This window comes from Hemitrygon akajei, chromosome 8 (genome assembly GCF_048418815.1).
Source record: "Hemitrygon akajei chromosome 8, sHemAka1.3, whole genome shotgun sequence".
Taxonomy (NCBI): domain Eukaryota; kingdom Metazoa; phylum Chordata; class Chondrichthyes; order Myliobatiformes; family Dasyatidae; genus Hemitrygon; species Hemitrygon akajei.
The window spans coordinates 128,457,798-128,481,933 of NC_133131.1; the positions used below are offsets into that span (position 1 = coordinate 128,457,798).

The 24,136-nt window shown below is 40.2% G+C and overlaps 1 protein-coding gene across 2 annotated transcripts in view; it reads left to right on the plus strand.

The window, feature by feature from the left end:
• Positions 1 to 6,923: 6,923 nt before the first annotated feature.
• Positions 6,924 to 24,136, plus strand: part of LOC140732252 (signal transducing adapter molecule 1-like) — a 56,055-nt gene continuing 38,842 nt past the window's right edge. Inside the window, exon 1 of one of the 2 annotated variants that reach the window (XM_073054603.1) lies at positions 6,924 to 7,319. In XM_073054603.1, the coding sequence (XP_072910704.1) occupies positions 7,280 to 7,319 (40 nt within the window). In that variant the 5' untranslated portion in view covers positions 6,924 to 7,279. Of the gene's footprint in view, positions 7,320 to 23,514; positions 23,538 to 24,136 lie in introns of those variants that run through there. The other variant, XM_073054604.1, reaches the window with a different exon arrangement.

A 24,136-nucleotide genomic window follows, 5' to 3' on the forward strand; every position in this document is an offset into this window, starting at 1 on the left:
GAAACTGTTGTGCTTGCTTCATAATGGCACTTACATGCTGAGCCAGACAGGTTCTCCAAAATAAAGTTGCTGACCCTCTCCACCTCTGATGAGGACTGGCTGATGGACCTCTGGTTTTCTTTCTCCTGATCTCACTAATCAGCTTGTTAGTCTTGCTGTTATTAAATAAGAGGTTGTTGTTATGGCACTACTCAACCAGATTTTCAGTCTTCCTCCTATGTGCTGATTCATCACCACCTTTGATATAGCCTACTACAATGTTGGCGTCAGCCAAGTTGAATATGGCATTGGGGTTGTGCTTAGCCACACACTCATAAGTGTAATGCGAATAGAGTAGAGTGCCAAGCACAGCTCCAATGCCATATTCAACTTTGTACCTTGTGGTGCACCTGTGCTAATGTGTGCTTGGCTCTACCTGTATCTCAGGTTTTACCAGCTTGAGCTGAGAAAAAGGTAAAAATGATAGGATAATAACCCATGAGAGATTTTCTGTCTCCCATCAGGCGTGTCCCCAGGTGGCAGGGGAAAGCTTTGCAGATATGCAGGCAGGTGGACCAAAACAGAAACAAATCCATTTGTACCCATATTGGTCATTGCTCTGATCGGCGTCTGTTCTCCTTATTGGGGCGGCTGAAACCAAAACCTGACTGTAGGTATAAAAAGCAATACCCTTTCACCTTAGAAGTGGAGAGATGTCGGTATGACAGCATAGAGGGACAAACATCATTAACAGTTTATTGCCCAATATTCTTTCATGCAAATAAATTCCTTCAACATCTAATGAAGCATCGGCGTACTATAATTAACAATAAAAAAAAACAATTACCATTATCATAATAAACCCAGACATTTTCCAGGGCAACTCTCTAAGCCCACTACACTCCTTCATCAGTAAAGCTGAAGCAATTAATTCAAATAGTAGAACAATTTTCAAAAGATATAAACATGAACTTTGGACAAGTGCAGAACATTGAACATAACTGAAGGTGCAACAGAGTGAACACAATGCGAAACAGAGCAGCAAGGTACAATAAAACCAATGGATGAATATGAAACATAGAAGTATCAGGTACATCAACAAGCAAAGAAATAGATCATTGTGTGATATGGGGAAAACTTTCAAAAGCATTTACTTAAAGGCTTAACAAAATCTGCTAAACAGAGCTCAATAGCAAAAACATAACAAAGGCAATAACAACTTTCACTATACTCATATTAACATATTCTTTTGGCATAATATCTTGGTCTGAAACCACTCTGGAAAATTTACAATGAAAAAAAAAATTGAAATGACAAATTTTAGAAAGCACTATGTACATTTGAATGTGCTTAGATTAACACTAAAGAGAGAATGAGGAAGAGGAATAATAGACATAAACAGTTAGATAAAACTTTTAATGATATATTTTCATCAATGAAAACAGGATTCAGCACTTCATGCGAGCATATGCAATTCTGATAGGAAGTGTACATATTTAAACTTAAAAGAATGCGCAATCCAGAAAAGTGAAGAAATTATCATTAGAGAAGAAAAAGTTAACCAATGGAAGAGCATGACCCTCCATGGAAGACATCCCAATGACTTGAGCAGATGAGATGCCGACAAGGAAGTGTTGAGCACCTAGCTCAGAGTTGGAGACGGCTTTCCAGAAACAAAAGGGATCATTGTGACAAAACAGGATCAAGTGGTTAACGCACAAAAAAAAAATCAAATGTATATAATAAAAGTCAATAAATGCAGAAAATACCAAGAGAAACTAGAAACAATTCAAAACATTACGGGATCCTGTAGCAGTTTAACTTTATCTGATTACTTACACAAGCACAATCAAGTGACAAACATCATTCAGCAAAATCTTGCTTTAAAATACAAACTCATAAAAAAAACCATACCTTTCTATAAATACAAGCCTGATCCAGTTTTAAAGTCAGAGTACAGTACCACAAATTATATTACAACCGATCTGTTATTACAGATAAAACACTCCATAATAATCACCCGGATACAATAATACAGGAAAAACAAGCAGGAACAACTTACTTAATAGATTTAGTCATTCCAAACATACATAATGTACAGAAATCAATTAGTGAAAAAAAACAGAAATAAAAGAGGAAATTGAAAGACTATGGAAAATAAACAGGATATATATTGTCCTAAGAGTATTATCTATAAATGGTATCATCCCATAGTATTATGGCATTAAATAGCATTAAACAATTTGGCCAACATAGCACCATTTATGTAAATCTTCAGAAAGTCACAATAATAAACATAACTAGAATAGTCCAAAAGTTCTGAGCAATTGAGAAATGATTATGTTTGGCTATGCCCATTCTTCAGGTTTTACCAGTTTGAGCTGAGAAAAATAAAAATAATAATAATAAATAAGCAATAAGTATTAAGAGCAAGAGATGAAGAGTTCTTGAAAGTGTGTCATAGGTTGTAGGAACATATCACTGATGGGGCAAGTGAAATTGAGTGGTTATTTTCATTGGTTCAAGAGCCTGAGTTGAGAGGTAATAACTGTCCCTAAATGTGGTGCTGTGTCCTGAGGCTCCTGTACCTTCTTCCTGATGGCCGCAGTGAGAAGAGAGCATGACCTGGGTGATGGGGTCCCTGATGATGGATGCTGCTTTCCTGTGACAGTCAGTATAGATATGCTCAATTGTGGGGAGGATAAGTACTGGAGTAAAGGTAACACCTGTGGGAATGACATCTGTAACAGTGAAATACAACAATCAACAAGCTCTTCCTCAATGTCGCAAAAACAAAGGAGCTGGTTGGGGATTACTGGAGAAATGGAGACAGGCTAACCACTATTGACATCAATGGACCTGGGGTTGAGAGGGTGAACAGCTTTAAGTTCCTCAGCACAAACATCACTGAGGATCTCACGTGGTCTGTACACACTGACTGTGTAGTGAAAAAGGCACAACAGTGCCTCTTTCACCTCAGACAGTTAAAGAAGTTTGGTATGGGCCCCCCAATTCTAAGAACTTTCTATAGGGCCACAATTGAGAGCATCCTGACTGGCTACATCACCGTCTGGTATGGGAACTGTACTTCCCTCAATCGCAGGACTCTGCAGAGAGTGGTGCGGACAGCCCAGCACATCTGTAGATGTGAACTTCCCACTCTTCAGGACATTTGCAAAGGCAGATGTGTAAAAAAGGCCTGAAGGATCATCGGGTCCTGGGTCACCCCAATCCCAAACTATTCCAGCTGCTACCATCGGGGAAATGGTACATCAGCATAAAAGCCAGGAACACCAGGCTCCGGGACAGCTTCTTCCACCAGGCCATCAGACTGATTAATTCATGCTGATGCAAATGTATTTCTATGTTATATTGACTATCCTGTGCTACATAATATTTATTATAAATTACTATTTATAATATTTATGGAAACATAACATAAAGATTTTTACTCCTCATGTATATGTAGGATGTACATAAGCAAGAAAATCAATTCAATTCAGTTCAAGCCACATTGGGTTTGTATGTGGAAATACAGAAGGGCCAGCATTGTGGAGCCATGATTGGCTGATACAACTTCAACTTGATTGGCGATCCATCAACCATTTGCATTCCGCATCTCTGCAGTTGAGTTAACTGAAAGTGAATTAGGCAAGGTACTGGATGATGCTAGTATTCAAGTATGTCAAACTTATCAAGCATAAGATAGGGTTAAAGGAAAATACCACACCTAAATTTTGAAAAGCTTGTTTGGTACCTTATACCATTCATGATAATATAGCCAGTGAACTAGATTGCATGTAGGCTGAAGGAATTCTGTCCAACATTGAGTGGAGTCCATAGGCAACACCACTGGTCCCTCTAGCCGAGAAGAATGTGTCTGTCAGGATCTGTGGTGATCTTAAGGTCTTCATCAACCCAGTAATGAAAGTAAATCAATACCCTCTTCGCAGGACATTGGATATCTTTGCAAACCTTTCTGGAGGGAAACAATTCAGCACAGTGTACTTAGCTGAAGCCTACCTACAAATGGAGTTGGAAGAAGAATTCAAAGTGGTTCTCATCATGGACACTCACAAAGGGTTTTATCGCTATAATAGGCTTATTTTTGAAGAAGTATCTGCACCTGCACTCTGGCAGAAAGCTCTGGACCAGCTGCTGCAAGGTATCGATGCCCAAGGATCACTCAAGAGTGCTGAGAAAATTTTAGCAGTGGTGGATGCCCCAAGGCCAAAGGATATGTCATAGCTGCAGTCCTTTTTAGGATTAGTCAGTTACTCTAACATGTTCCTGAGAAATCTGGGTACTGTATTCCACCCTGTGAACGCATTGCCACAGGTTGGGAAGAAATGGGATTAGGGAAAGCAGTGTGAGGTGTCTTTCCAAAAGGTAAAGGAAATTATGATATCAAACGTGATCAAAAGTGGATAACCGGACAGAACTGGACCTCTCTCCTACACAGTGGAGATTGTGTCTGATGTCATCTGGAGATGACACATCAATCAGTTGAGGTGAGCAGAGTCAATCGTTAGAGAAGAAAGGTGTCCAGATATGTCAGAAACACTTCCTGCAGTCCCAGAGTCAACCCCTACAACCACCACGGAGAAGTCCTCAGAGCATGAGATTGTTTCACAGCCCCCAGTCTCACCTGCCAAGCAGAGTGATCCCCCTTGTCAGGGAAGACATTATTCCACAAGAGTAAGTAATCCATCACAGCAGTTAAATTTTTGGTCCCGAATGGGACAATTTAAAATTTACTATGCTCTGGATGTCTATATAATAGTTGCATTATATCGTTGAAATGCATTCTATATTGAATTCGAGTATATAGCTAAGCAGGAAGGTAGTTTGTGTATTTAACATTTCAGTAGTATTTGAGTAATTGTAAATATATTGTTTGATTTAGCAAACTTTTAGTTTACATAATTCCTTACACTTTATATGTAAAGGTATGTGATTGGTTACGCCTCCATTATTACGCCTCCACAGAAAGCACCTTACTAAAGTAAAGACTATGTGTACACGTTCTCCCAGGCTCCCATGTTTTACGTTTGATTAGTTTCTGCAGTGACAAAGTACAACAGGGATGTCTGATGCAAGTATCAGTCCATGAAGCTCTGGAGTGTAGAGTGAGAGAGCAGAGGAGAGTCAAGTCAAGTCAAGTCAAAGTTCAAGACCAAAATAGGAAAGGACCAGGTCAGTGAAAGTGTAAGAGTTTCCTAGACTGAAGAAGACACGTTATATTCAGTGGTTGGATGATGGTTGACAAGAAGATACTGGTAGGACAGTTCCTACAGAATGTGGGGTGGGGAAAATGTAACAAAATAATTGTGGAAGTTTATGTTATTTAAGTTTGTTCTGTACTGTGCTGCTGGAAAAAAATATCATTTTTTTCCATTGCATTTATATCCTGGATGCATGGTCTGTACATATCAGTTGTGTGGTGAAAAAGGCACAATAGCACCTCTTTCACCTCAGACGGTTGAAGAAGCTTGGTATGGGCCCCCAAATTCTAAGAACTTTCTATAGGGGCATGATTGAGAGTATCCTGACTGGCTGCATCACTGCCTGGCATGGGAACTGTACCTCTCTCAATCACAGGACTCTGCAGAGAGTAGTGCGGACAGCCCAGCGCATCTGTAGATATGAACTTCCCACTACTCCAAATGTTAAAAGGCCTGAACAGATTAGATATGGCAAAGTTATTTCCTATGGTAGCGGAGTCTAGGACAAGAGAGCACGACTTCAGGATTGAAGGACGTCCATTTAGAACAGAGATGTGGAGAAATTACTTTAGTCAGAGGGTGGTAAATTTGTGGAATTCTTTGCCACGAGTGGCTGTGAAGGCCAAGTCATTGGGTGCATTTAAGGCAGAGATAGTTTCTTGAATAGCCAGGGCATCAAAGTGTATGGGGAGAAGGCAGGGGAGTGGAGATGACTGGAAGAATTGGATCAGCCTATGATTGAAAGGCGGAACAGACTCGATGGGCCAAATGGCCTACTTCTGCTCCTATGGTCTATTCAGGACATTTACAAAGACAAGTATAAAAAGGGCCCAAGGGATCATTGGGGACCTGAGTCACCCCAACCACAAACTGTTTCAGCTGCTACCATCTGGGAAATGGTACCGCAGCATAAAAGCCAGGACCAACAGGCTCTGGGACAGCTTCTTCCAGCAGGCCATCAGACTGCTTACTTCATGCTGACGCAACTGTATTTCTATGTTATATTGATTATCCTTTTGTACATAATATGTATTATAAATTACTATAATTGTTTATTGCACATTTGAACGAACACGTAATATAAAGATTTTTACTCATGTATATGAAGGATGTAAGTAATAAAGTCAATTGAATTCTATATACTGTTTATGTGTGTGTATATATATATATATATATAACAATTAATTTGAATTTGAGTTTGTGGATTGATTTGAGAAAGCATAAGCTGAGAATGAGCTAGAAAAAAATCCTGCAGAAATTTAGCATCAAAAGACCAAAATGAAGCATACGAAAATATAAGGAGGCGGTTTAAACTGAAAGGAATAACAGCGTTAGACTCCGAAGGATAGAATAGGGTCAGGACTAGGAGAGCAAGGGGCGGGGTAGTCGTTGACGAAGTATGTCACAGCGAGCCGAATGACTCTTCGGGGTCATACACACATGTCACTGTTTAACTAAAGAGCGATAACTATAGTTATGTATGAACAGGTGTAATGTTTCAGTGTTGCTCCTTACAATCTGCCTGTTAGAGGAGTTGCACGATTACGTTACTGATCTCATAGACTTTGGGCTAGTGAATGGGAGGGGGAAATCTGAACTGTGATCATAATACAACGATATATACAAAAAACACTATGAATAGTTTTGGTAGATACATATTCGCCGATATGAAATAAATATTGTGCCCCTGTGTAACTTCACAGTTTGATCACAGCTCTCCCTCTCCGCAGGCAGTGCGAAAGGCGCCCTGATTTCCCAACATGCTGTGTTTCCATGTGAGACCTTCTGGATTTCGGTTCGGCATCTGGACAGGGCTGAGGGCTCGGAGCCGATGCTGACGGCTGTGGAAGGATGGCTCGGAGCTGGTGCCGGCAGTAGCCACGACGGGAGGCGGCTCGGCCATCGCGGCGCTGACACAACCCGGCCGGAACGGAAGGTCCGCCGCGGCCAGGCTGGGCTGGAGCTGCCGCAGGCGTCGGCGGAGTGAATCCGGGGGTCTCACACAGCGAAACGGGCGAGTCCGACTGCAACAAAGTGAACGAACGTCCGCGTACCGAGAGATACGCGCTTCAGACATGCCTCTCTTTAACGCCAATCCATTCGATCAAGATGTTGGTAAGTGTGTGTGAGGGGGGAAACTGATTTTTTTTACTAATTACCAGCTGATAGTGTTTGTTCCAATGCTGTTTTGAAGTCGGTGGTAAGGGTGTACAATGTCCTCCAGGCTTTTGTTATTGAAAGATTCAGGCTTTGTTAACGCTGACAGATATAGGCCTTTTGTTTCAGAGGGTAAATCATAATATTGATGAAGTCCTGCTGAATATTCGGCATTTTTTCCGAAGTGTAAATATTCATCGTCACCGATCGTAAATAATTTGTGAGGACAGAGTTAATCAAATGTAAGATTAAATGGTTTGATAACTAATCTCAGTTATCAGGTAAAACGTGGAACTTTTGCTTTTATGCACTATCAATTTAAAACCTCGTTTAAATTAAAGCCGACTTACTGTTTTCGTAAATGCCGATTGTTCTGTAATTGTCATGAAAATCACAGCGTGACACAGGTTCTCTGTTGGAGGGTGTTAATTGTGTAGAGGAGAAAGTAACTAACTGAAATGTGGTCTATTATTTACAATTGATGCTTCAACATCGATTTGGGTATATTAAGTAGTAAGTAAATTTAATTCTCAAGGAACTTACAAAAATAAGCACGACGGATAACTTTAGGATTACTAATGACTGACAAAGAAAATTAGTTATTAGTTTTCATCATCTTAGATTTTGGGAAACAAACCACAATTTCTCTAAACTAAAATTGGATGCTTTCTTTGCTGATTTATATTACGTTGCCCCGTTAACGTAGAATTCGGCTGAACTACGTTAACACGACATAGTTTTCTTGAAGCTTACTGTTTACGAAATGCTTTTTGCTATTCAGAAATGCTTTTATCTATTGCATAAATATAAAATTCTTAAGGCATTATATCAAATCTGAAAGTAATGGCAAGAGGTGAACCCATGATAATGTAGTTTTACCATATTTGTGGATCAGATTGATAGCACTGAATTTGGAAATTGCTATTCTTATATAGATAATGGTATGTATTTGCTTTACATTTTATGCAAGGTAGAATAACTCTCCAAGTTTAATGTTTTCACTTTGGGACAGATGAGAAGTGGGTGTAAGATAATAAACTGCAGAGTTTCAGCATTAGGAAAGAATAAATGTGACCCTGGGAGCTGGATGATCATCTCTCATTAATAAGAAAATGTAATATTTTTGTAAGTTGTATCTACAGAGGGCATGTCCCAATGTTATATAAGAATATTGCAAATTGCGATATTTTCACAAATGCACATGTGTTTGTGATGTATTTAAATGACCTGGATAAAAGTGTAGTGGGTGATTTTAATTAAGTTTGCAGAAAATACAAAAAATAGTAATGTAGTGGATAGTGTAGAAGACTGGCAAATGATACAGTGGTATATAAATTAGATGTAGTTATGGTCAAAAAAAAGGTCAGATGTAAAATGTGGCTGTCTGAGAGATCAAATGTAAAGAGACTACACCATTAATGGCAAAATGCTTGACAGTGTTGATGTGCTGTAGTCCAAGCCCATGGTTCCCTGAAAGTGGCTAAGCATGTAGATTAAAGAGCATATGTCATGCTTCCCTTTACTACTCAACTAAGTGAGTTCAAGAGTTGGGAAGTTGTAAAACTAATTAGACACAATCTGGAATATTGCATTCACTTTTGTTAACCCCATTATGGGAAGGTTGTGGAGACTTTGGAGAAGGTGCAGAAGAGTTGACCAGGTTGCTGCCTGGATTAGAGGGCATGTGCTATAATGAGAAGTTGGACAAACTTGGGTTTTCTCAGAAGGCTGAGAGGAATGTGATATAGGTTTATAAAATTGAGAAGTACAGATAGAATAGGCAATCACTTTGTTTTTCTTTCTCCAGGTATTGAAATATATAATACCAGACAGATGAGTTTTAAGATGAGTGGGTCAGTTTGAAGGAGATGAACAGGACATTTTTTTTTCCATACGGAGTCTTTGGTATGTGGAAGTGCATTGCCTGGGTGGTAGTGGATGGAGGCATTCAAGAGGTTGCAGGAAATGAAGGATTGCATAGGCAGAATGGATTAGTTCAGTTGGGCATTTGATTTCTAGTTTCATTAGTTTGCACAATATTGTGGGCCACAGGGTCTTCTGTACTGTTCTGTGTTCTTATTGGGATAATTATGAATGAAAAGAGGACTAAACATGAATTCTAATTGGACTATTTATTGCTTTTTATTTAATCTGTATACTATTCTGGTCACTTGCTTTTTCTTTAAATCTCTTAGCATATATCAGACACAACATGTTTTGGAGTGTCAACTCAGTCTTTCATTTCTGTAGACAAGGATAGTTTAAAGATAACAGGTGGCTAATTCCAATTACGTTAGCATTGGTAAGGGACACAGTACTTGATAGGGCTCTTGTTAACTCGTAATCATTCCCACAATAAATATAGCACTCTATCACTATCAAAGCAATGTTTTATTAATATTAGATGTTTATGGGTTGATGGACCGCTCAGAAGTCCAGAGCACAGCATCGACAGAATACTTTCAGAGTAACGTAAACCAAACTCCGGTATTGATTGATGGGGACCTTGCTGTCATTTTGGACTGCTGCAGTTTCTCTGTTGAAAGTATTTCCACAATGTTGCTGGTGAGGGAGTTTTTCGGATTTAGATCCAGCAATTGTGATAGAATGGAAATGTATTTCTCAGTCATTACTGGCTGATGGGTGGTGGTATTCCCATGGGTTGTGAGTTTGTGAGGAGTTGTCAGAGTAACAGTGACTGTATTGAGTCACTTGCAATGTTCAGCATTTGACCTCTGGTAGCCAGCCATGCTATTTACGTGGCTGATCAAGAAGAGTTTCTGGGCAAAGTTGACTCCATCATATTAATGGGGATTTGGTAATGGCCATTGAATTCCATTGATCTATGTTAGGGTATAGAGCAGAGGCAAAACCCAAATTGGACAATACTAAGCTGGCTGTTGGAGAGTAAATCTTGTTTGATTGCTCGTTCTATCATTGACATTATGCTGATGATGTGAGTGTGCTGATAGGGTGGTAGTCAGCAAGATTGGATTTGAGATGACTTTGTGAATGAGGCATACCTGGGCAATTTTCCACATTGTTGACTAGGTGCCAGTACTGAAATTCCTCCTCATCTTTGTTCTCAATGGATATACCTATATTCTGAAGCTGTGCCCTCTGGTCCTAGACTTACCCACTATAGGAAACATTCTCTCCACATCCACTCTGCGTAGACCTTTCAGTATTTGATAGGTTTCAATGAGGTCCCCTGTCATTGTCTAAACTCCAGTGATAACAGGCCCAGAGGTGTCAAATGCCCTTGTATTCCCAGAATCATTCTCTTGAAGCTCCTCTGGACCCTCTCCAATGCTAGCGCATCTTTCCTTAGATAAGGAGCCCAAGCCTGCTTACAGTACTCCAAGTGAGATCTGACCAATGCCTTATACAGCCTTAGAATGATATCTTTGCTCTTGTATTCTAAAAATAATTGCTAACAATGCATTTGCCTTACTCATCACCTAATAAACCGCCAAATTAACCTTTAGGGAATCCTGCAAAAGGACTTCCAAGTCCCTTTGCTCTCCTGATTTTTAAATCTTCTTTTCTTTTAGAAAATGGTTTGCAGATTTATTCCTTTTACCAAAGTGCATGACCTTGCACTTCCCTACACTATATTCCATCTCCCTCTCTTTTAGCCACTCTTGACTTCCAGTCAAGATAGTACCTGTGTACAACGGTCCTTTGGTTGACATCGTTTGGAAAGATCATGGGACCATCTTTTTCACTGTTTCATTTTTTTCTCGTCTTGAATGTGATGCTGGAACTGTTGGAGACTGTGTTTTGCTCTTTGGAGATTGTTTGGATTATTTTTTTATACAGGGAGGTGGGATTTGAGGGTTGATAATCATTTTGCTTTTCTTTCTTGGTTTCATGGCTACACCAGAGAATTAAAGAACTTCAGAGTTGTATACTTTGATAATAAAATGAAACTTTGAACCTTTAGAACCTTTTTACTCTTTATGTTTCTGAAAAATCATCTTGTGTTCTCTTTTATATTGGCTACCTTACCTTCATATTTCATCTTTTCTCTTATGGCTTATTTTAGTTGCCTTCTGTTGGATTTTAAAAGCTTCCCAATCTTCTAACTTCCCACTAATTTTTGCTGTTATTTGCCTTTTCCTTTGCTTTTCTGCTGTCTTTGACTTCCCTTGTCAGCCATGCTTGCCTCATCCTCCCTTTAGAATACTTCATCTTTGGAATATATAGCTATCCTTCACCTTCCGAATTGTCCCCAGAAACTCCAGCCGTTGCAGTTTTACTGTTATCCCTGCTAGTGACCCCTTCCAATCAGCTTTGGCCAGCTCCTCTCTCATGTCTCCAATTCCCTTTACTCCACTTTACTGATGCATCTGATGTTGTTCCCCTCAAACTGCAGGGTGAACTTCATCATATTATAAATACTGCCTCCCAAGTGTTCCTTTACCTTGAGCTCCCTTATCAAATCTGGCCCATTACACAACTCCCAATCCAAAATTGCCTTTCCCTTGTGGGCTCAACCACAAGTTGCTTAAAATGCCCTCTTGTCGGCATTCTCCAAATTTCCTCTCTTGAGGTCCAGCACCAACCTGATTTTCTCAACGTACCTGCATATTTAACTCCCCCCTAACTATTGTAATATTGTCCTTTTTACATGCTTGGCAGATTTTTAACAGCTAAAGTACATAATTGCTCATTATCATGTTGTTGTTTATAGAACCCTTCTCAGAATCAGGTTTATTATCTGTGTTTTATATGATAGGAAGTTTATTGCTTTGCAGCAGATTTATAATATCACATAACATTTCAAACTAAATAGTGTAATAATATTCACAAACAAAAGAAAATCTGGAGATGCCGGAAATCCATGCAACACACACAAAATGCTGGAGGAACTCGGTAGGCCAGGTAGTATCTATGGAAAAGAGTATTGTCAATGTTTTGGGCTGAGACACTTCAGCAGGACTGGAGTAAAAAAGCTGAGGTGATGGAAGGGGAGGGAGAAATACAAGGTGATAGGTGAAAACTGGGGTGGGGGGAGAGGGGTGAAGTAAAGAGCTGAGAAGTTGATTGGTGAGAGGGAGATGCAGGGCTGGAGAAGGGGGAATCTAATAGGAGAAGACAGAAGGCATGGAAGAAAGAAAAGGGGAAGAGCGCCAGAGGGAGGTGATGGGCAGGCAAGGAGATAAAGGTGAGGGCGGGAAAAGGGGATGGGGAAAGATGAGGTAGAGTGACCATTACTGTATGTCGGAGAAATCGATGTTCATGCCATCAGGTTAAGAGGCTACCCAGATGGAATATAAGGTGTTGCTCCTCCAACCTGAGTGTGGCTTCATTGCAACAGTAGCGGAGGCAACGGATTGACATGTTAGAATGGGAATGGGAAGTGGAGTTAAAATGGGTGACTACTGGGAGGTCTCACTTTTTCTGGCAGACAGAGCATAGGTACTTAGCAAAGCGGTCTCCTAATCTGGATCTGGTCTCACCAACATTGTGAGTGCAATAACATTCATGGGTTAATTAGTGTTCATGATTAAATCAGGTGGTGGAAAAGAATCTGTTTCTGAATTGATGAGTGTTGGTCTTCAGTCTTCTGTGCTTCCTCCCCCATGGAAGTACTAAGTAAAATCATGTTCCTGGTGATCAAAGTCCTAAAGTAGATGTTGTTTTGAGGCACCACCTGTTGAAGATGTCGTTGATGGTGGGGAGGGCTGTGACTGTGGTGGAGCTTGTTGGGCTAAATGTGGCCTCTGCATTAGTCAGATCAAGTGCAGTCTAGGCAACTAACTTGCAGAACATTTGTGCTCTCTGTCCATAATGACCATCTCCAGTTCCTGTTTGCATGCCATTTCAGTTCTCCTATCCATTTGTTCCAATTTCTATCTTTGCCGTTTCATTGTGTTCCTGCTTATCACCTCTGGCAATTGTCTTCACTGGCTCCCTTTTCTCCCCTACTCTGGGGTCCATTGTTTTTTTTGTCTGCCTTCATATGATCCGTTTACCTCTGTCTCCCATCCCCTTCTTTCATGTGGCACAAACTATCTTATTATTTTAATGTCTCTTACACTCCCATCCCCACCCTCAGTTCACCGATCACTTCTGGCCTTGTGTCACCAGTCCCTTCTCTTGATGTTTACCCTCTCCACTCTTAGCATTTAATCCCATTTATTTGTCCTTAAGAGTAGTGTTGGGCCAACTTTATAACCACTGTCGTGAGGTTTCTAGTATGTTGTTATCACTGAGAGGATTCTGGGTCATTTCAGAAGACAGTTAAAAGGTAGCATGTATAGTGTTGACTTGGTAAAGATGGTTACCAAGTGGAGGTTCCTGATTAGTGAGGTCGTCAAAGGTTATGGGGTTGAGAGGAGTTACAGATCAGTCACAATGGAATGCTTCGATGGGCCGATTGGCCTAATTCTGTTCTGTCTTCTCATCTTGTATTTCTAACTAATCTAGATCCTGTTTTATCCTTCATCACCATCCAAAACTCTGCTAATTTGTGTGTCGTCTGCAAATGTACTAATCAGCCCACTATATTTTCATATAACACACAGAAAGGCCCCTAGGCCTAATTCCTGCATGCTGACCAAGTTGCCTAACTGAGGTAGCGTACTTTTGGTCCTTTTCCCTTTAAATATTTCTGATTTATGTACTGCTTAAATATCTTTTAACCAATTTGATTGTATCCACTACCCAATGTAACTCATTGTATTTGTAGTGCTGCCTTGTTCACATCTTTCCTCCACTGGGTGATTATTTTTTGAAGCATCTCCTCCTCAATTTAGTAAACTGAAGGGAATACAGATCAATTTTACAAACCTATCTTAATGCACTAAACCATATCCTAATATCTTTTTTCCTGATATTTGCCTGAGATGTATTGCAAATTAGTTGTGATCAATTTTCCGAGCTCTGTACCCAAGGAACTCGGGGCTCTGGGCACACAGCTTGCTGCTTTCGATCTTCCATCTCCCATGACACACCAATTTCTTGCGGTGGTACCGACCTCGAGTCTGCCTGCCTACAGAGCCATGAAATCCTGAAATCCTGGAATCCTGAAGGCGCACTAGTCTTCCAGGCCGCGTCTTTGGCATTTTGAATAACGCCCAGTTGTGAGACCCCGAGAGCGGGTCCCATTCCTGCAAAGAACCAAAATCAGCTTGTAACTCCAGGTCAGGGTCTTCAAAAGAACCCTGAAAGAGAAAAATAGAGATTAAAGATAGAAATAGAGCTGTTTCTGAAGATGCAAGCAAAGGAGTTGCCATTAGGCGCCATTGTTCTCCTATGCTTCTCCTAAAACTCTGCCTAATGCTCTTGTAATTTGCCCTGCTCCAATTTAATACTCTCCCACAAGGTCCGTACTTATCCTTAGCTATAGTTATCTTAAAACTTAAGATTCCCTTACAGTTCTCCCTTAGAAAGGTCAGTCACCTAGCAAGGCTCATTACCCAACAGTACAGACCCTCTTTTTGTTGGATTATCTACAGATTGATTTAAAAAACTCTCCTGGATGCACCTAACAAATTCTGCTCTCTCAAAACCCCTTGCTAAGGAGGTCCCAGTCTAAATTAGGGAAGTTGAAGTCACCCATTACAACAACCCTGCACATTTTGCACATTTTCCTAATCTGCCTGCATATTTTGTTTCTCAAAGTCCTGGTGACTATTGGGGCCCTGTAGTTTAAAACCATGAGTGATTGCACCGTTCTTATTTTTGAGTTCTACCTATATAACTCCAATATGAGCCCTCCATTATGTCCCTTCTGTGTGTAACTGATACTGTCCTTGATTAATAGTAGAAAACTCTATTCCCCCCCCCCCCCCGTCACCAACTCTTGCTAACCTCCTCTATCATTTGTAAAAATTGCAAACACTGGAATATTGAGTATCCATTCCTGTCCCTTTCTCTACTTATCACCTTATCCATAATATTCCTAGCATTAAAATACACACATCAACCCATCAGTCACATTTGTCTTTTTCCTTGTCCCTGTCTGTTCTTCCTGGTTATTACATCTGTGTTCCTCTCAGTCCATCCACTTTCTGACCTGGTGCTTTGGTTCCCATTCTCCTGCTAATGGATACCATGAAACATTATCTTTACTAGCTTGAAAGATTATGTAAAGATCTTGTTAAAAAAATTGTGTAGCCATATTTCCATAAGTAGAGCCATTAGTACTTTCAGGACCTCTGTACTTGGATAGGAAAATAATTGAAGGATATGGGCCTAATGCAGGAAAATGGGATTAGTGTAGACAGGCATTATGATCGGCATGGATGAGGTGGGCCAAAGGGCCATTTTTCTGTTCTTGTTTCTTTAAGAAACAAGATTGTACTGTTTTAGTTTGATATTGACTCTTCATCAGCTGGACTGGATTTGTTATGCTTTTTGTTTACAGGACAAATGTGTACAATTTTCCACTATGTCAGGTAAATGCCTGTTGTCATAAATCTACTGAACAGCTTGGCTAGAAGCTCTTGTGTTGGCCTGTAAGTTATCAGTTACAGCTGGATGTTGTTTGGTCCCATTACCTTTGGTGTGTCTATTGCTTTTAGTTGTTTCTTAGTACCACATGGAAATCAGGGGTTACAAAGCTGAGAAGACTCATCCACTTGGGATTTCTCACTGAATGATGTTGCAAATATTTAAAAAATGTCTTACATTCCATTTTGCTAGTAGACTTTGACTTGTTCTTTAACTCAGACTAACACAGATTGCCATGAGCAACTGTACTCTTTTTTTGTTGTTGGAAACATACCCAGCAACAATCACAGACATTGGTATGGAGAAGATGAACTATGGAGAGTGAACAAATTGTATTTGCTCATGTATGTCCTGTGGGCAGTTAGAATAGCTTATTCATCTTGGAGCAGCTAAAGAAATTGGAGATTTTTTTGTGCTGTCACTGTACTACTTTATTAACCAGATTTGTGTTTCTCTGCTTTCAGTATCAACTTGAAATCCTAGTATCCTTAAAGTAAAAAGGTAGTAAATCGGCAAATTTTTGCAGTCTTATATGCCCCTCTTCCACCTTGGCCCTGTAAGTTACTTCACCCAAGTACCATTTCAATTTAAAACTGGTGAATTTTTTTTTCTTTGTCTCATGGACTGAGGTACAGTAAGAAACTTTGTACGAATGGCATACAAAACAGATATTTTAATCACATCAGTATGTTGAGGTAGTGCAAGGGAAAACATTAACACAATGGAGAGTACAGTTACAGAGAAGGTGCAAGCAGCTATTAAGCTGTAAGGCCACATAGAGGCAGATGGTAAAAAATGCTTAGTAAAGATTGGAAAAATTAGTTTTGTTGTATGAACAAATCGAAACGCACAATGAAATGTGTCACTTTTTTTTGTCACTTATGTCAACACAGTCTGGGGATTGTGCTTCAGGGAGCTCACAAGTGTTGTCATGCTTCCAAGGCCTACATAGCATGCCCACAACTCACCGTATATGTAACCAGAACCTTGCATCTTTGGAATGTGGGGGGAAACTGGAGCACTTGGAGGAAACACACACCGTTACATGAGAGAGTAAACAATTCCTTACAGATAGCGGCAAGAATTGAATCCTCATTGGTGATCGTTGGTGCTGTAAAGCATTGTGCTGATTGCTACACCCCATGCCACTGATCAAGGCTATCAGCACATTGATTGACACTCTTTCCATTGCACATTGCTGGCATTAAATTCGGCTTATAACTACCCACAGCGCAGGAAAATGTTTTTGTTTTCCTCACCCTTCCAAGTATTTTTATTCAAAATTTCTATCATAGTTTTGAATATCCTAGACTGGGGTGTTGGACCTATGGTGCACATGTCCAAGATGGCATGTGTATGCGTTGCCACCCTTGATTCTTTACACTCCACTCATAATAAAAGGATGCATTGTGATTAGCTTTACTGCCAATGAAGAAGCAAATTATTTTTTATAACCTAAGAGCAGTGAGCTGCTTGAAGAGGGAGCTTCTCACATCAGCTGGATAGTTGTGAGAACAGATGATGATGGGTGACATGTTTTGAAATCCTTGTAGACCTGAATAATAATATTGTTCAATGTCTTTTTAAAAGATTAATGTTAATCATTTTGAACAGGTTTTCTAAAATGCTTCATGTGTTTCAATTTGTCTTTGTTATATTTTTATTAAATAGTAAAACAATGAATATATGTAAATGAGCAATGAGGCTAATCTTTTAAAGTCCATAATTATTGTGACTAATGCATTAATCAATGGTATCCTCTGCTCAAAAGTACCATGGCATGTGGTGAATTTTTTTTTAGATTATTGCCAGTTTGGACTTTCGAAAAGGTTCAATACCCCTGTCTTGGGAGGTAGTAGCAAAAGCATCTGAATAAATAATTTAACGTATAATTTTGGATGCAGCAGAATTAAATCATGAAACTCTTATTTTTAAAAAAGAAATGTTATTTAATAAGAGACATGGAGGGCCAATGCCAGAATATAATGCTAAACCTTCTATGCAACACTAATCAGGGCTTGGCTGGAGTGTTGTATTTAGTTTAATACTCCACACAACAGAAAGGATGGCATTGTCTTTTGCAAGGGTGCCGAGCAGACTATTTGAATGGTGCTGTGACTTTGGTTTTATGCAGAGATTATATTTTCTTATGCTGTCGATCACTGGTATCTAGAATGAATTGTTTGACATTAGAATAGATTCATTTATAATTTTCCAAAGGGAACTGTACAACTATTGAAAAGGGAGAAAAATGCTGAGGCAAGAGCTGGGGAGTGGGAATGCTTGAATAGTTCTTTTCAAGGAGCCAGCACAGGCATGATGGGCTTGGTAACCACCCTTTGGAACAACATAAAAATAAAACATTGGAGGAACTTAGCAGGTCAGGCAGTATCTATGGAAAAGAATAAAGATGATTTGGGTTGAGAATCTTCAGGACTGGAAAGGAAAAGGGAAGAAGCTAGAATAAGAAGGTGGGAGGAGGGGAAAAAGGACAAGCTAGACAGTGGTAGGTGGAACCAGATGAGGGGGGAAGATTGGCGTGTGGGTTGCTGGGAGGTGATAGGTGGGAAAGGTAAAGGGCTGAAGAAAAAGCAATCTGATGGGAGAGGAAAGTAGACCATGGAAGAAAGGGTAGGAGGAGGGGCAGCAGAGGAAAAGGTGTATGAGGGGTGCCAGAGGGGAAATGGAAAAAGAGAGGTTGTGGGGGGGGGGGGGGGGTGTCAAGTTGCAGGAAGTTAGAGAAATCAATGTTCATGCTGTCAAGTTGGAGGCTGCCCAGAGAGAATATGAGTTGTTGCCCCTTCAACCTGAGAGTGGCCTCATCGTGGCAGTAGAGGAGGCCATGGACCGGCAATTCAGAATGGAAATAGCCAGCTTGCATTTACCCTGCCTGTACCCCTCATAATTTTGTATACCTCTATCATATCTCCCCTCATTCACCCAGCTCCACAGAATAAAATCCTAACCTATTCAATCTTTCCTTGTAACTCAGGCCCTCAAGTCCTGGCAACGTCCTTGCAAATTTCTCGTTACTCTTTGAATCTTATTGATATCTTTCCGGTAGATAGGTGACCAGAACTGCACACCATACTCAATAATTTGATTTATGACCTATGTACCAAAAGCTCTCTTTACAACCCTAGGACATCTGCAGATGCTGGAAATTCAACCCTATCTACCTGTGACAACACTTGCAAGGAATTATGGGTCTGTATTTCCAGATTCCTCTGTTCTAATGCTCTCTGTTCTCAGTGTCCTACCACTCGCTATGTAAATTCTACAGAGGTTTGTCCTCCCAAAGTGCAACACTTCACACTTGTCTGCATTAAATTCCATCTGTCATTTTTTAGCCGCTCCAGATTTTTTAATTTGGCAGTGTGAGGACCAGTTCTGTCAGATAAAAGAGGGTGGTGATCGAGGGGAACTGGTTAGTTCTCTGGAAACAAGCTGTCTACTGATGTCTTTTATAAATCTACCAACTCTCACAGCTATCTTGAGTGTACGTCTTCCCACCCTGTCATTTGTATAGAAACTAAAGGCTGACAACCAATGACGCTTTCAAGTTAGTTGTTGAGTATATTTCCATCTTTCTGTTAATCCTGTCTCATCTCTTTCTGGCAGCCCCCACTGTATAAAGGGAAGGCATTTCTCTGTTGATTATACAACTTACAGTCATTCTTAGCTATCTGCTCTACAGGAAGCAAGGTTGGTGGTCTCACTTGACTACAACTGCCTCAGGCTATACTTGTTGGACTTTCTTTAACCCTTGCCTTTAACGCAACTTCCACACTCCCTCCTGTGTGTTCTGTAGAGGACAACTTGTACTTCACTGATTATCAGTAGCACAGAGTCTCTGAAACTCTGACAGTTTCCTCAGGGACAGTTGACTATTGATAACATGGGCAAAACGTGCAACACTTCTGGTTAATAATGGCACAAGTACCACCTCTTCTAGGAAACATAAAGTCTAGTGCTAGTCAATTTTAATAGGCCACAATGCAAATTGCCAGCTTTTCCATAGTAATGTCATCGATGGCCTGGCTTGTAAAATGTAGTGCTAAGGTTGTATCATTAGCCAATTCCTCCAGTAGCGCTGAGGCCATGTTGATGCTTTCATGAGCTAGTCTGGCAGGTTCCCAGAACGGAAACACTACAGTCCAGAAACACGCAGTCTCCATAGTCCTTTGATGGCAGTCCCATAGCTATGGTACATAGATCTGGTACATCTATGTAGGCAACAGCCTTTCCATGGTTTTAGTTCAGACCAAAGATTCCATTTACGAAGTGGATGCGCCTGGCAGGCAGTGATAGGCCTGTTGGCCATATACCCAGTAAATGCTGTCACGTACCCCGTGACCGGGTTACCCAACCAGCAGAAATGGAATACACATTGGAGTCTGGTATTACTGTAACTAATAGTGTTTATTAGTAAACTAAGTAATACAGTACTATAAAATGCAAATATATGAAACAGGTTAGCAATGATATACAGAAGTGTGGAAATAGCAATCAAAACCATGCTCTTTTAAAGTCTAGGGGTAAATGGATAGTCTTACGATGGTGAAGAGTTCAGTTCAGTTTAGGTCGAAGTAGTTCTGGTGTAACGTTGGGGGGGAGAGAGAGAGAGAGAGCGAGAGGTGATGCAGTTGCCGTCGAACCTTTCATTGTCTTCCTGATCTGTTATGGTCACCGACTGTGACACTGTATGACCATTCTTCATTATTATGGATTATAGGATTATAGGAATTATAGGAAAGATATCAACAAAATAGAGAGAGTACAGAGAAGATTTACTAGAATGTTACCTGGGTTTCAGCACCTAAGTTACAGGGAAAGGCTGAACAAGTTAGGTCTTTATTCTTTGGAGCATAGAAGGTTGAGGGGGGACTTGATAGAGGTATTTAAAATAATGAGGGGCATAGATCGAGTTGATGTGGATAGGCTTTTTCCATTGAGAGTGGGGGAGATTCAAACAAGAGGACATGATTTGAGTTAGGGGGCAAAAGTTTAAGGGTAACATGAGGGGGAATTTCTTTACTCAGAGAGTGGTAGCTGTGTGGAACGAGTTTCCAGTAGAAGTGGTAGAGGCAGGTTTGGTATTGTCATTTAAAGTAAAATTGGATAGGTATATGGACAGGAAAGGAATGGAGGGTTATGGGCTGAGTGCAGGCCAGTGGGACTAGGTGAGTGTAAGCGTCGGGACGGGCTAGAAGGGCCAAGATGGCCTGTTTCTGTGTTGTAATTGTTATATGGTTATAGGAAGTTCAACTGCTTGAGCAGAATGGGAGGGAAGGTAGCCTTGCAGGAGAAGTCAAAGAAATAACATGTGAGTTTGCATCAGTTGGTATTTGAGAATGGACAGAATGAAAATTATCCAAGTTCTGGAATATAGTTTGGGAACAGATTATTTAAAGTAAATTGCGTAGTTTGTGGTACTGGTGGTGGTGAATACAGAAGCTGTTAACAAAGTTGCGTTGGCCCAAGGGCATCTTCGAGTCCAGTGGCCAGGCAGTCTGCAAGCAAAAACACAGACATTCCCATGTTTTATCTCTGCCGTATTCACCATTCCATTTCTATGTCTGTTGACGTGAATCAAAAGTTATAAAATCATAAATTTAGAATAACATTATCTAAGATGGCTACGCCGTTCAAAACAAAGAATTATTAGTCACACGTGTGTCACATGAGCCATATGGATATAAAGCAGGTAATGTTAAAACCAAAGTTTACAGTGAAAATTAAGCAAAAGTTAGTTTGATAATAATTAGCCAAAATTTGGTCATAGTCCATGTGGTTAAATATAAAACAGTAAAAAAACATTCCACTTATATAGGACAGCTATTGCAATGCTTTTAAAACAATGTACAATATCGCTTAGAGGGTATAGTGGAGCATCCAAGAAGTCTCATGCAAGTATTGTCCTCATTCTCCTTAACAGCTTTAATGCTTTGATGTAATTGCTATTGGTAATATTGTAAACACTTGTAATTTTACTTAACTCTTCTCATCTCACATAAGGAATAGTATATATTTTCAACTTAGGATGCAACTTATTTACAATGATATTTATTTAGACCGGCATCCTGCTTCCAATGTTAATCAGGAATACTTTTGAAAGCAATTACGCACAAGTTTTATGTATTCATTAACGTGATTGTCTTCTGTCCAGCACTTTATGCTCATCTACAGTGCGAGGAGAGCATTTTTTTTTAGAGCTCCAACTAAATCAGTTGAAGGTGCATTTAAATCAACAATTTGCTCATCCCCTTTGCATCTCTGCATCTTCCGTAGAGCTATTGGGAACTGATGCTGGCTTCATCAAGGACTCAAGTGGTGTCACCTGGCATGGGCCTTGTTGAAACCATGCTTGGGGAAGGCAGGGATACATCATCTAGTTCATCCTCAGACTCTTTGCTTCTTTTCAAACACTGAGGTAGAACTACAATAATTTGCCTGTTCTTTCTGTGTCTTTTCCTCTTTTAACTTTTGTTCACTTTCTCTGCTATTTTTTCCACAGGATTCACTGAGCTGCTTTTGCTTTTCACATTTATGTTGAACAATCAGTCTTCTCACATTTTCCTTTCTCTAACAATATGTTTGCAGACACTCAGTCCATTCTACCCATATGATATACTTAATGCTTTCAAACATGCACACTACCAGAGTCCTTTAGAGATCCAGGACAGGGGACTTTCACACTGCCATTCACACAATCAGGGTGTACACACACCTAGACACGCACATTTTGGAATTCCTTTTTTTTTAACCACACACTTACTGAAGTTTTTTTGTGCTTTCTGTGGGACACCACCTGGACCACAACAGCCTTTTTTTTAAACACTGCAGCTTTCCTATGTCGGTGGCTAAGGTGTTGGCGTACCTTGACTACTCCATATAGGAGGAAATTTGTGTTCCCGCAGCAGACGCAGTTCCTTGCTCAGATATAAACAGCCGAGAATTTAAGACTGATTAGCTACCGGGGCTGAATTGCTTTATCCTGTATAACAAAGCCAAAGGTTAGCCATTTCTGTGTGACCTCCAGGTAACTGTTATTGCTGATAATAAAATAAGGTTAACTGGACCCATAACACACACGTAATCATGGCTCAATCACCTTTTAGTTTATTTGTGCCCAAGGAGAGCAGCATGGCCCCTATCACCACACTGTTCTGAAGTCTGAACAGAAAAATGCTGTTTTTATGCATAATTTACTTATCACTTGTGGATATTAACCATTTAATTGTTTATGTTTGAATTTCTTACTTGGAAGATCATTCACCATTCGCAATAGAGATGCTACAAGTCAGTAGAAACTAAAAGTTGACAACCAGTGACATTTTGAAGTTAGTAAAGCAATTGTCCTATAGTTGGTTGTATTTCACATCCTTCCTTTAATCTTGTCTCGTCTTTCTCATCTTGCTATGTTCTTCCAGGTTGACAACACGTTGCCACAGTCTCGCCTATCTCATCTGCTATGAACAAAGTTGGCTTTGACTGTCTCACTTCAAAGGTCTCACTTGAATCCGCAAGGCTATTCTTGCCTGGACTTTGTCATTAAACCCTTGCCTTAACACAACTTGTACATCTTCATCTGCCTATCACCTTGCAGTGGATTTATGAAATGCGAAAACACTGGAATGTTTGTCCAAGACAACTTAAAGTTGGTAGAGACTTATTTTTCTTGAGGATATGGATGCTGCACATCAATCTACAGTTAAGCAGCAAAATTTAAATTTTATACTACTCTCTATATTAGCTTAATTGACTAACTTGTCATTGTTGCTGTAGGAGAGGAGTCTAGAAATTGTTGATGTATCTGGAGATCGAAGCCTTGGGGGAGGGGGGAGGAAATTGAGCCCTGATGTTGAACTTTGTACCTGGGATCTCGGCGCTGTGGGGATGGTCAGGCAGTGGGTGTAGTGGTGACACAGGAGGGAGCTGGAAGAATGCGGACCTAAAGAGAGCAAGTTAATTTTTTAATATAAGAATTCCCAATACAGAGTTAGATAGTGCTTTGAAGACACATCTACAATGGCAAGATGAAAGCATAGTTAATATTGGAGTGCCGAATGGGAAGGGTTTAATTTAATAGCCCCAGTGTACTCCACAAGGAATGAAATCCTCTGTTTCTGATTTGTATAAGTAGCATCCCACAGACTGTCCACTGTGATTACAAGTGCCTGGTCAGAACCACAAGCCAGTGTTCTTTTGTTCTGAAATGATTCCTTTTGCATTGCGCTTAGGGGAAATGAGTTTCCTGTCTTGCAGGTGTGTGGCTAATTTGTTTATTTCTGTCAGTGGATCAAGAAGAC